At 32.6% G+C, this 13,313-nt stretch overlaps 1 protein-coding gene across 5 annotated transcripts in view; it reads right to left on the reverse strand.

Moving 5' to 3' along the window:
- The window catches only part of tinc (transmembrane protein tincar), a 79,056-nt gene extending 65,866 nt beyond the window's left edge, over window positions 1–13,190 (reverse strand). For all 5 annotated transcript variants that reach the window (XR_015825187.1, XR_015825188.1, XM_088241748.1 and 2 more), the window contains exons 1-2: window positions 12,757–13,190; window positions 7,408–7,626 (exon numbers count right to left, since the gene is read on the reverse strand). Coding sequence is in view for 3 of the 5 variants with exons in the window: in XM_088241748.1 (XP_088097874.1) it covers window positions 7,408–7,626; window positions 12,757–13,048 (511 nt within the window). In the remaining 2 variants the exon portion in view is untranslated. The remainder of the gene's footprint in view (window positions 1–7,407; window positions 7,627–12,756) is intronic.
- Window positions 13,191–13,313: the final 123 nt, after the last annotated feature.

Here is a 13,313-nt window from a genome sequence, read left to right on the forward strand (position 1 = left end):
TGAACCGATTAAATTATTAAAAATCGTTTCATCTTCTAAGATCATAATTTAAAAAAGGGGAGAGGAAAGGAAGAAAGGAAAGAGTATGAATTGACTATATATATATATATATATATATATATATTTGGCTGATTTATATAGCGCGATTTTTGTAAAAAATCACCTCAAGGGCGCTTTACAATTGTATACCTAAACTTACATTCTAACTAAACTAAAGTGATATATTATATTTCCAGATTTAAAATTGAGAGTATGATAGTCTAAAGAAGTGGGATTTTAGTTGGGATCTGAACTGACAGGGATTGTCGATGATTTGTAAGTTTGAAGGCAATTGGTTCCAGGCAGAGGGGCCGGCGGCGGCAAAAGCACGATCTCCAAATCTAGTGTTTGGGGAGCGCCGGATTTTGAGAAGTTTTCCTCTTCCTGAATCAAATGCTGACCTAAGAGTAGATTTTCTTTGACATGTATTTTCCCTAATACAAAGGTCCAATGAGTATTTTGGAGCCATTTTATAAAGGGATTTGAATACTGTCCAGCAAAGCTTGTATTTTATTATTTCTGGGCTTTTTAACCAGTGCAAATCTCGAAGATGTTGTGAGAAAGAATATTTTTTTACTCCCGTAATAAGCCTTGCTGCTGCATTGAAAACAGATTGAAGTTTATTAGTTTGATATTTTGGGAGATTTGCGTATATTCCATTACAGTAATCTAGACGCGAAACGACATAAGCACAAGAGCTTTAGTTGTATCTAAAGGAATATTTCCCCGCACGGATTTGATCTGTCGGAGATGGAAGAAACCAGCACTTACCGTTTTATTGACCTGAGTATGAAGAGAAAGATCTGAATTGAAATAAACATCCAGTAGTTTAACATTTATACTAGGGGTAAGATCACAACCTGTGATTGAAAGTGGAGATCGGTCTAAAAGGTGTTGTCGCTTTTTTGTTATATGCGCTATATGCATATGGGTTACCATTATAATGGAATAATGTAGAATGGATATGAATGTTAGTGTAATTAGTGTCCTGACGAAGAAACGGGTACGTATCTTAACTGGTAGACATGGAAAAGTAAGTAAGTGGCTGTATAAATATATTCACCCACATTTATGTCTTAATCTTTTATAACAGTGAGTTTTTATGAATTCATTTTTTCGAAGAACGATAGCTTAATTCCTTCAAAACTCCCACACCCCCTCATTAGTAATAAAGGCGACAAGTTAATTCACAATTCTGATTAAACAAAGCTGCGGAGTCTTGAGGGGTCGGGTTTATCCTTGGGAAGGAGTATTGTACTTGGGCGATTCTTTATGTAATTGAGGGAAAGGAGATATGGGATACCTACCCACTTATAGGCACAACTGGCGCCCGGCGCACCCCAAAACGCAAAGGCGGTCGCTCATAAATATTATGAAGTTGGGAACATTTTATGAAGATGGATGATGCATAGGAAAAGTAATTGAATGCATTTCAACTCTTTGTGCCAAAGTATGGATAAGACAAGTATTTTCCCCGTATATTGCTATTAAACTTATTTTAACCGGAGAAAAATGTTTTTAAAACACTTCATTAGGGTATTTATTAATATTTTATTTCTTTATTCGTATTTTTCTCTAACAAACTGTAATTAATAATAAAAATAATGTGATCTCACTGGGTCTACCCATGCAGAGAACACTTAACAATAAAATTTATTGAAATGTTTTTACATTCGGGAATAAACAAAGAAGACTTACTTAATAAAATATTCACAGTTTTAAAAACTAGGTATATACAAGTATGTACATCTATATTGTTTATACATATTACAAAACGCACAATGAAAATAACAAAAACCTAACATAAGCTATACACTTGTCGATCAGTTGATTAAATATTGGTTTGGGCGAATGAGACAATCCATTTTACTTCTACCTAGCTCCACTATCCAGTTTTTTATAGCATTTTGAAACATTTTCTCGTTACTAATTGTTTTAATAGAAAGTAGAAGTAGGTTATAGATTTTAATTGAATAATTCTCAAAATCCCTTTGTCTGAAAGTGATATTAGTTTGTATTTGTTTAAGTTGTCTTTGTGTGAAGGATCTAGTTGTTAATTGAACATGGTTATGCAGAAAGCAGCCATTCATAGAATTATTTTATATTTATATTAGGGTACTTAATTTTAACAGTGCATGTGATATGATGCGTGTGGTGTGGTTTTTATATTTTTGTGAAACAACCAATAACTATGGTAAAAATGTATAGTGGGTTTTGCATGTCGGTTTAATTGGTGTGCTGACGAAATGGCGGGTAAGTCTCGAAAGCGGTAGACATAGAAAAGTCGGAATTGGTTATTTACAAATATTTTATTACATTTAGTAAACTGATGGACCACAAAGTTAATACTTAAGACATTAATAATACGTATGTTTAATATCCACTTCAATACGCTTATATTTTAAAGGGATTAACAAAATTGACAGAAAAACTTATTTATTAGCAAAACAAAGCGTGTTTTATAAAACATAAAGACTACAAACATGTAGGATTTTAAATACAAATATTATATTTGAAACACTGACTGTGTGGTTATTAATTGCGCTTTCCATCCTCACAAGACAAAAATACTTGATTTATAAGCTCCACACGCAGTATAATACTTAGAAATCATTGATGAAATAAAATAGGATAGAATCCACCAGTTAAGTATACCTTGATAGAAGCTTTTATAGCTTTGAAACCGATCGGTAGAAAAAATAATGTGGTTAAAAACAAAGTTGTTTTGTTTGATTTTATGCAGGATTTTATTTATTGCTTACATTGTCATCGTATAAAGAGGATAAGTTTTTTTTGCACACGATTCAGTAAAATATTTAAAACACTGTCCCATACTGCGCAACAATACACTACAAGTGGACATTTTAGAGTAATTCTATTCTAGCGTACTTACTCCCCTTTATTTTTAAAACTAAAGTACGCTCTTGGCAGTGAAGAGGTTAGGCTTTTACAGTGTATACAGCTCTCCTAGCACAGGCTGGCACTAATGATTTTGTTCAGAAATTATTTGCGTGTAGCCAAAACTTAACTGATAAAAATATCAATTGCCAGTCGGCTTTCGTTATGTGAATCGATGGCGACCTCGGTGGTATCGTGGTCAAAATGCTTGACTCACACACGGAAGGTTACAATTTCGATTCCCGACGAGAACACGAAAATAAATATATGATTTTTCTCAGGCCTGGATGTGTACTGTGCTGTAATTAACCACTATGATTGGGCCTTTTGGTCTGTCGTAGTACAAAAAAAAAACCAAAATCAATCAAAAGTAATCTTTAAACATTGTTACATGCATCAATATTTATGAAACGATACGAGCACTACTTTGACAAATGCCTTTTAAGTGTCACTTGCTCTTGTCGAAATAAGCTGTCGAAATAAGCTGTCAAAATATCGAGTATTATTTAGCAAAATTCCCACGTTTCTTGACTATTAATTGTAAACATTTAAAATGTAAAAAAAAACTAGAAGGTAGTCATGCTATTGTTCATTTTTGCATGAAAATGTCTGCCTTAAAACAGGTTGTACCTAGTTAGGCAGACTAGACATAATCCAGAGAAATCTATTACCTAAGTATGTATGTAGTAGATAAAGAAATTGTAATTTTTGTCAATAAACCATGATTATTATTATTATTAATATCATTAATAAAACACAACTCGTGGTCTCAATGAGCGAATTTCAGGGGTAATTTTTTTCATTCCCTTTCCGCACCTAAAGGTGCATAGGGCACTGAATTGGTTCACCAATCGCAGCGTATATTGATAATTTTTTGTTACATGAAGATAAGATGATCCGTCTTACGCTTCAGGTACCAGTCCAAGGACTATGAGATATTCTACTGTAAAAAACACCTTTTAAATCAATATTTCATATCAACCATGTCGGGAATCGAACCCGAGACCTCTCGCATGGTAGGCAAACACACTGACCATTACACAACGAGTCTGACATAATAAAGGTATATATTATAGATATAATAACACGTCCCACATACTCGTAGTGTAGAAAACCACACTGAAATAAATTAATGTTTTTCTGCCAGCGAAATATTTTTTTTCAAAACAATTTATTTCTACATCGAACACATTTTATTTAAATAATAACTATGAACTAAATCTTCTTCTAAAATCACAAATAAAATAATATTCTAGCAAGAGCTTCAATTAATGGTTGAATTCGATAATTTACCAAGAAAACCAAAGAGAAGAGGTGAAACTTTATTCGATGACATTAAATTGAAACCCGAAAAACGCATTAGCGTCAAATACGATCGTTCGCATAAGCGATCGCAAACACGTTTGTTCGGTTGAATACGTGCACAGTCTCCCCCAGAACGTTACGAAGGCGTGTTTGAACTTTATGAATGAATGCGTAAATCTAAGGCCCATAAAACGAGCTACGTTTTCCCAATATGCAACAGTATTTACTGCACATAAGTTACCACCAGATAGGGTAACGTTTTGTATTTGCTGTAAAAGCATAAACTAAACAGAATTTAAATGAGCAGCCATTTTGTTTTCCTTGCTGCGTCAACGAATGATTTTATTCCCTTTGTTAGTAATGAGAATCAGGTTAACAAATGCTGAACAAAGAATTCAATTATCGCGCAGAGACTCAAAGAAATATGGAAAATGCTTTCAGAATACATTATTTGACTTTTTTATTTATGAGCGTTGAGAAAATAGTGCTTCTTGCGAAAAATTGAATTCAATACGACTGTAAAGCCTTTCTTTCGTTTTGTTCTTGTGCTTTTGTGTAGAATTTTCAAGGATGTATAAATTCTACACTTAAAAAAAATCGTATTCTATTTATCAATGTATTTACACTTTGGATTGTCTAAAATGTTTTGACGTATTTTTTAACAATTTACACGTTTTACTTGATTTAAATAGTTAAAATTGCTCAAGATGTTTATCTGCTTTTGGGGCAAATAGACTGTTATATATTCTTGGTCCAATGTATATTTGACTTCTTTGACCAAATGATGTCGTCATTTTAGGTGCCATGTATGGCTGTTTTCTTTTAAGACGCGTTTCATAGCTAGTATTGTAAATTTTATTTCCACCGTGTTTATGAGTGTGAACGAGAAGTGCCTTAACATACAGTTGCCTGACGTTCAGAATACTTACTCGTGCAAACACCTCAGCTGTAGGTGTCCTGATCCTGATAGGGACCCCGAGTAGAGCCTTGAAAACACACTTTTGTGCAATTTCTAATGCTTGAATGGCATTTTTCCTGGCCCCACCCAACGAAATAATACCTTACTCGATAAGACTTGTGACGTAATGAGAAATACACTTTTTTCGAAGTATTTTTTGTCCAGAATGTTTCTTAGAGAGTTGAAAGCAAACACATGTTTTTAAATTTTTGTTGTTTAATTGTCAATTTAAACAGCCCAGTCTAAATGCGAATCTATGATTACTTCTAAATATTTTATTTTACCAACTTTATTTATAAATTTACACTTGTAAATGTACATAAAAGGTAATTAAATTAAATAATTACAAAAACAACCGCCAAGGTTACCTTGCGGTATGTTACGTATTCTCAATCAATCCTCTATGAAATATTACCATTTCTAGGCAAGAAGTTATTACACACCCTTACAGTGTCACGTGATCCATCCGTCATACTCCTACCCCCGACAGAAGGGTGAAAGTCTTTTGATAAATCTCTCGCAATATTGCCACATTGTTATCAACCAAAAATGCAATACACCTACAATATATTGTGCTTAAAGAGTCTACTTACTAGAGGAGTTTTTAGAGACATATGAATAGTTTAATTCCGTAAATTTTACTCACAACAATTTCAATCGAAATGGTGGTAAAATAATGTTTTAAAACTAAATTAACAAATCACATAAATATAATGCAAACTTGTACAAGTATAAAAAAGATACACGAAAAAGACTAAGGGCTTTATTTATGATGTTCGTTTTCAGGTGAATGAAGAATACAGTTAGTTCTATATGTAAAAAAGAACCAGGATGCTAGAGGAGATTTTCGACTCGATGGCTGCTCTCTAGATTATATAAAAGAAGTTAATAACTTTGAGATAAGTGGTGTTAATTGCATGATCAGGGAATCAATCTTCTGGTGACTTGTATAAAAGGTTTTGGTAGAGTTAAGTAATCTTTCAAAATCATGAGCATACAAAAAAATGTATGTAATATAATAAAATGTAAAAAAATAAAATAAATTGGCTCTTGGCATCAAAGATTTAGGAATACGTTATAGTTATTTGTTTGTAATAAGTATCTTTGTATGAATACATAATTAAATAAACAAAAAATAAAAATGATCTTCACATAAGTATAAGTCCCTGAACTGGTATCTGAGGCGTAAGACTGATCCTCTTACCTTCATGAAACAAACTGATCAAGGTACACTGCGATTAGTGTACCACTGCTGTGCCCTATGCACCATTAGGTGCAGAAAGGGAATGATTATGATGATGATATTCAATGCAGGGCCGGTTGTTTACAATAAATGGTGACACGTATTCAAAACGTAAATTTTTCATATGATTTGTTTCGGTACTAGCTTTCATTTTCTGACGTTGCGGCTTATAACTGCCGCGGAATTTGGCGCCGGTAAGATCAGGAATAGTTATATAAAACTAAAAATTCGAAAAGTTTAAAAACTGTGAGGGTAATTACTTTCTTTACTTATTTTTAAGACTTCGTTAAACAGGTTATTTAGAGTAATCTTATTTTATTGAATTTTTTATCAAAATAATGATTTATACCGGTAAGATCAGGAATAGTTATATAAAACTAAAAATTCGAAAAGCGTAAAAACTTTTAGGGTGGTTACTTTCTTTATTTTTTTTTAAGATTTCATAAAACGTTCAAAGTTATTTAGAGTAAACGTATTTTAATAATAAAAAAAATAAAACTACTTTGTTTTTAACCACTTATTATTTTTTTTTTTTTCCACCGACCGGTTTCAAAGCAAATAAGCTTCTTCGTCAAGGTTTACTAATTAATGAATTTATTCCTATTTTATTTTTATCATGTTCACTAAATACTACACGTGGACCCAATAAAGCAAGTCTTTTTTCCTTACAAGGGTGGTAATTTGATATCAATATTTTCGAAGCAAGGCAGGAGAGGACTAAAAGAAATATTGTTTATTTGGTCATTCATTATTTTTTTCTTATTTTAAATCGCTTTTTTTATTTTTAAGATTTTTACGTTGTCTAATTTTGATAATTTATTTTCAACATTTGGTACTTTTAATCTTTTATAATCTTATTTTATTGAATTTTTTATCAAAATAATGATTTATACGTCCCTAATCATCTCTCCTAGGGATGTTTAAACGTATGCCAGTTTATGTAGTTGTCATAGAAATTTCTTACCTGCATTTTTAGGGCGACCAGCGCCCGGGATGGACGAGGGCGGCCCGCGGCTACAGGCCGTAAGGGCGGCGCCCAGCTTGAACCCGTCGTTGGGCAGGTTCCCGGCCCGGAAGACGGCGGCGGCCAGGAAGGGCGGCAGCAGAAGGGCCGCGCCCCCTAGCAAGAATGGGCACCACATCGCCTCAGGAGGCGGACTGGGCCACTCGAGACTAGAATAACCTATAAAAAATGTTTGAATTGTATTTTTTAATTCAGAACTTATCAAACTAAAGGTGTCCGTAAATACATATTTGTTATAGATTACGTTAAGATCCTCAGAGTAATCATGCGTAACCCATAGAGAAGCCCTATCACTATGTTTCATAGAACGCAAGCGATGTTGGTTAGCAACAAATTGGTGGCCATTGTGTTTTGTTTGAAAACAAACACATAATAGTTCTGTCGGACGCTTTTGTCGCTGTGCTTGGCTTTGTTTGTAAATTAATTGGATATTTACGTTATAATAAATAATAATCGACTATGGTGAATTGCAGTATGTTTGGTTGCAGCAGTAGGAGCGTCAAAGGTGTTAAAAGTGTCAGTTTTCATAGGTAATTGATTTCGAATATTTTTTTAGATTTACATTGATTTTTGGCATTTATTGTACCGACACGTAATGTTACTTAAAAACTTTCCTTATATCAGTATATTTACTTCAGATATTATTTATTCTCAATTAAGGGGATAAATTTGTGAATTAAAGTATGTTTACTGTTCAGTATGTTTATGTTCAATGAAAGTTGATTACGGGCAATATGTCGGGGCCGCACTAGGCATTCATATAAAGTTTGAGTTTTTATCGAGTAGAGGTCGATTTAAATTTTACTCGAAAATAGCAATGTCAACACAGGACTTTGGTTCTAAGGAGTTGGGATTTATGTCTCGATAAATGTATTATTAGTATATTGTGAGTAAAATAAATAAAAAAATGCACACGCATGTATTTTCAGTTTTATAAAATAAATATAGGCGAATTATATCAAATAAATTGGAATAACCCTGCAATAATAAATACACAGGTACATACTTAAAAGTATTTACAATGCAAATTAATATCCATTTGGTAATTCTCGACCTGAGTACGGCCCATTGTTTTGCTGCGAACTGTAGCTAACTTAATACCCAATAGTCATAGAATGGTTTTTCAATGTTTGGGCTCCTCTATAGCTTGGCGTATTATTACTCTGAGTTAAGATCGCTAAAGGTCAAGTATATTGGTAGAAACATGTCATCGACAAGTGACGATCGTCAAAAAATTATCATATCTGGGCCCCGATTACAAAGGGAAATTAACAGAGTTATCTTCGACTGTCTATAAAGAAAAATCGATATTTGTGTACGAAAATGAGTATATTTTCACGAACATTTAAAGTATCTTCATCGTAACCTAAAAAGAAACATGTTTAGAAGAAAAAAAATGTATGCGTATTCTGCTTTTCATACGGAAAACTAAATTTTACTTTGTCGATAAAATTGAAGATAAATGTTAACTTTCCATTGTAATCGGGGCCCTGGTAGTTGCTCGCAAAATTGTCGAGATTTTCGGATTTATTTCGTTTATTTATTCTGTTAAAATTTGCGTTTTTTTTATTTAAAAACTAGATAAAGTGTTAGATGTCCACGCATTTTAAATGCATAGTTTTGAATCATGGCCCCAATACACATCAAACAAAATTTACTTTTAACATTTATCCTTTAAGTAACACATCAAATAAAAACATTTTTTTGCCTGTTTGGCCTGATCCAATTGTGGTGCCTCTGAAGTAGGTACCGCCAACTGTCGAGGATAGACAAAAAACACTACAGGTTGGCAACCAAGAGGATCAGTGACGAAGGCAAGCATATAAAAGCACCGACGCACTGACCGCTTTTTCTTCTCTACCTCTGCAGCCCGCCACTTACTACCAAGATCCAAGATCTTTGTCTTCTAAAATTATTGTCAACCGCGTAGTAGAAAAGATTAATATAATCTTAACTTCAGCGTTAAATTTTATTAGTTAAATATTCTATAACATTTTTCTTTAATGTTATTGTATTTTATTTTCACTCTAATAAATAATGTTCAAAACTCATGTCAGTGCTGACTTTAATTTATTTATGAAGTTTAAAGCAAACATTTTGAAAAGCAAAGTGAGAATCACGCGTGATATGTTGGATGTATGACTTCCGACACCACAAAGTAGCCTGCAATGCTGGAATAAAACATATCCGCGTAGCGTATACACGCTGGTCGACCAACCTACAGAGACAATGGCAGAGTCGACTTTTGGTAACCAGCACCCAGTGACCCCGACAATAGGCCCCTCCCCACACTGATCAATCCGTGCGCATTCCACCTATATTATCCACTTCTTGATTGCAATTTTACAGTGTGAGTACTTGCTTATTGTCCTTATAAACAATGGAATAAGGCTGAATACTTAAATTGAGAAGTAGACCAGCCATCTTTAACCAAAAGTCGTGTTAATTTTAAATTGTTTTTGATTTTAGTAATTCGTTCATCCATCTTAAGATCATCTTAATAATTAGATAACATTGAAATAAACATGACATTGATCCTGTTTCTTAAGATATTTTTTTAAGTTCAAATCCATTGGAAGTTGTGTTTCAAGCAGTTAAACTTTTAATTGGAGGGGGTGATGTAATAACTTTCATGACAGAATGGTGACAAGCTAAAAGTAATTAGATAATGAAACTTTTAAGATTTTAAGCCTTCAATTTAGCAAGTTGTCACAATTAAAACTTGACCAAATAATTATTCCAAATAAACGATGTCTTATAAGATTTACAAGTAATTTTAATTAGAAAAATATGATAAAGATTAACGGTGACATAAAAGCTTTAGTTAACCTATTCAAATTTTAGAGCTAAGATTATGACTCAGCCGTAAAAGCTCAGAAAAAGCATGATATAAAGCCAGTAGTGTGATACTAAAACAGTCTTTAGGATTATGATTCGATAGTAAATTAACTATAAGCTTTTCGGTAGAGTATTTTTTCACATTTCCCCAGTCCGTTTTAGAATTACCGACCATTTTCTAGCTCATGAAATTTATTTTTCGTAAATACGTAATTTCGGTTATTGAGTTTCTGAAGAAAATGCGCAACCTTCCGGTCAAATCACCCGAACCTTTATGAAAACGGTTTCCACGAGTAATAGATTTTAATTATCTCTGAAACGGGACGAGTATTTTCTAGTTCTTTCTTTTCCTCAATGCGGAGATTTCGTATTCTTTTGATGAACAATTAAGGAAATTTGAAAGACCGGACGGACAGGAAATAAAACATATTTGTGAGAAAATCTTGTAAGCCATTTTTCGTTTCCCGGAGAAGAAAAAACTTTTGTTGATCAAAATTTTTAATCTAAGGAACTGGGGTGCTTCAAATCGCTAAAACCTTGAAAGAAGAATTTTTTGAAGAACAGAATTTTGAGAAAATTAAATGCACAGAATCTGTTTTATGATAAATATTGTGATATCGAAAATTGGTGTAATGTTATTCTCCTTGATCAATCATTTTCGTCTTTAAATTAAAACTAATAACTTCAAGGTGCTTCAAATAATAAAACCTTGTTTTAAAAAAAAACGCCAATTTTCCGTTTATTGCGTGAAAAATAAAGTATGTTTTGTACATACAACCATAAAGATTTATTTGTAAATTATCATTTTACATTTTTTATGTATAATTTACATTTTTATACCCACGAGGCTTTTGCAAGGATGTTTTACACGAGTCGTAGAATTACAAAACTCGCTCTGGAGGCTTTACTTACTTTTGTAACTTTTCGACTCGATTGCTATACAATATACGTACATACGCTATAACGCGCGGGTAAAACAATTCATATAAATATATATTCAGATATTTCAACAAAATGGAACGCGATTTGTGACACACAGTCGTCTTTTTGTAGATTTTAGAAAAAGAAAGTCGTTGGCTGGTTTTGGCCACTTAAAACACTTTGTGACTATTTAATTTTTCATTGAATCATCAGTTGGTGACAAAATAAATAAAAGATTGCGATCGTTTCTAAATAAACATTCTTGAAGGAGTATATTTCATTCAATGTACATTAATTGATGTTAAAAAGCAATTTAATGACAAACTGATTAAAATTTTATAGCTGGGCATTTAGTTTTAAGATAATTATTTTACATTATTTTATTTTATTTTATTTTATTTGGGAAATCAACAGTTCTTCATACATATTTATAGTAAACAAACAGATATAGTGTATAAACACAGAACTAATAACAGATTTCCTCAAAGAGTGCAAAGTTAGTTAAGAAAATATATTACTTATTAAATAAATACATATAAGTTTATACATTTAAAAATGTTATTTTCATGTACTCGTTAATATTTTTCAATGATCAAAGATTTTTTTTAGAACAGTAAGTTATTGTAAATTGTGCGGAATTATGACAAGGATGCTTGAAGAGAGGATAAGGAGGGATAGGGAGATGTACATATTTATTATTATAATGTCTACTAAGTTACGCAATGCATTTTTAGTGTAAATTTTAAATCTGACAGAGCGATATTTGTGTATTCTATATGTTTAAATTATTTAATAATAGGGAGTCGATTCCTCAATAGTATTATTACAACTATTTACTCCTTTTTTTGTAATCCTGAAAATAACGGAAAGAAATATTTTACTTTGCTTTGTTTTAAAATTTTCAAATAGATTAATAATTAAAAAAAAATATAAATAATACAACGGTCGATTTCACGCTACGTAAATTAGCACTCATAGAGCTAACAAAAATAAATAAAATACACGAATGAGTAAAAAATATGAACGCGATAACATGAAAAAATTATTGCACGGTAATAAACACACCAAACTTTTTAGTCTCGTGACTATTTACAAGCAGGCGCTGGGGTCGTTTGATCCCCTCGTTCGAATCACGTCTAATTATTGCATGTTTAGTGAGGAAAAAGGTTTATATTTATTATTTAATTACATAATGTTTATATTCGTCGGCCTCGTGGTGTAATATTCAGCGCATTTGCCTACCGTGCAAGGGGTCTCGGGTTCGATTCCCGAAATAATATTTAAAAGAGTGTTTACACTAGAATTTTTAAAAGTCCCTAGACTGGTACCTGAAGCGTAAGACTGATCACTTTACCTTCATGTAACAAAAAATGATCAAGATACGTGTTGAATGTTGAAAGACGTGAGCTATCTATTTCTATTCTATCATATTTTCTGTTGCTTGGCATTAGTTGTATCATTTTATCTAACATGTTAATTTCAGTTACACATTTGTGAAAACGGCGTTGAAATGAAACAATTAAAACTTACCAAGGAAACGTCTCACGCTCTGAATCAAGATGTACGACTGTCCTAAAACAGCCAGGAGTCCATACCAAAGAGACCACAGGGAGTTCAGGTGTCCTCCGCCACAGCAAGACTTCTTCTTCTTCCTGCTACCCTGGCTCCCCGTCTGAGTAGAGACTGCCACCAGGGGCTGCTTCTGCCCTAAACCCTGGCTGACCGTGGTCGACTTCTTCGGGTTGGAGATCATCTTTTCTTGGGAATTATTCATCAGGTCGTTATTGTTATCGTATGTCATTAGACTTCCAGTCAGTGACATGTTGTTTATATTTCGTTTTTGTATCAAAAATAATACAAATTATAATATTTTTTGTTATTCGGGTTCGCGCTGTGATGTTTTTTTGTTATTTTTGTTTTCAGGCATGCTGTTTAAAGTTGTTTTATCGGTGTGATGTCAATCTGAAACAAAAGAAAAAATATTACTTTTATTTTAATCTTAAATAGAATGCATACATATTAAAACGTCAGTTTGCAATAACAATCAGTTTATTAAGATTTTTACAAAATATGAAGTTAAATATGTA

Source organism: Micrasema longulum, unplaced genomic scaffold, assembly GCF_059751315.1.
Source record: "Micrasema longulum isolate JH-2025_06_02 unplaced genomic scaffold, ASM5975131v1 h1tg003050l, whole genome shotgun sequence".
In the NCBI taxonomy this organism is placed as follows: domain Eukaryota; kingdom Metazoa; phylum Arthropoda; class Insecta; order Trichoptera; family Brachycentridae; genus Micrasema; species Micrasema longulum.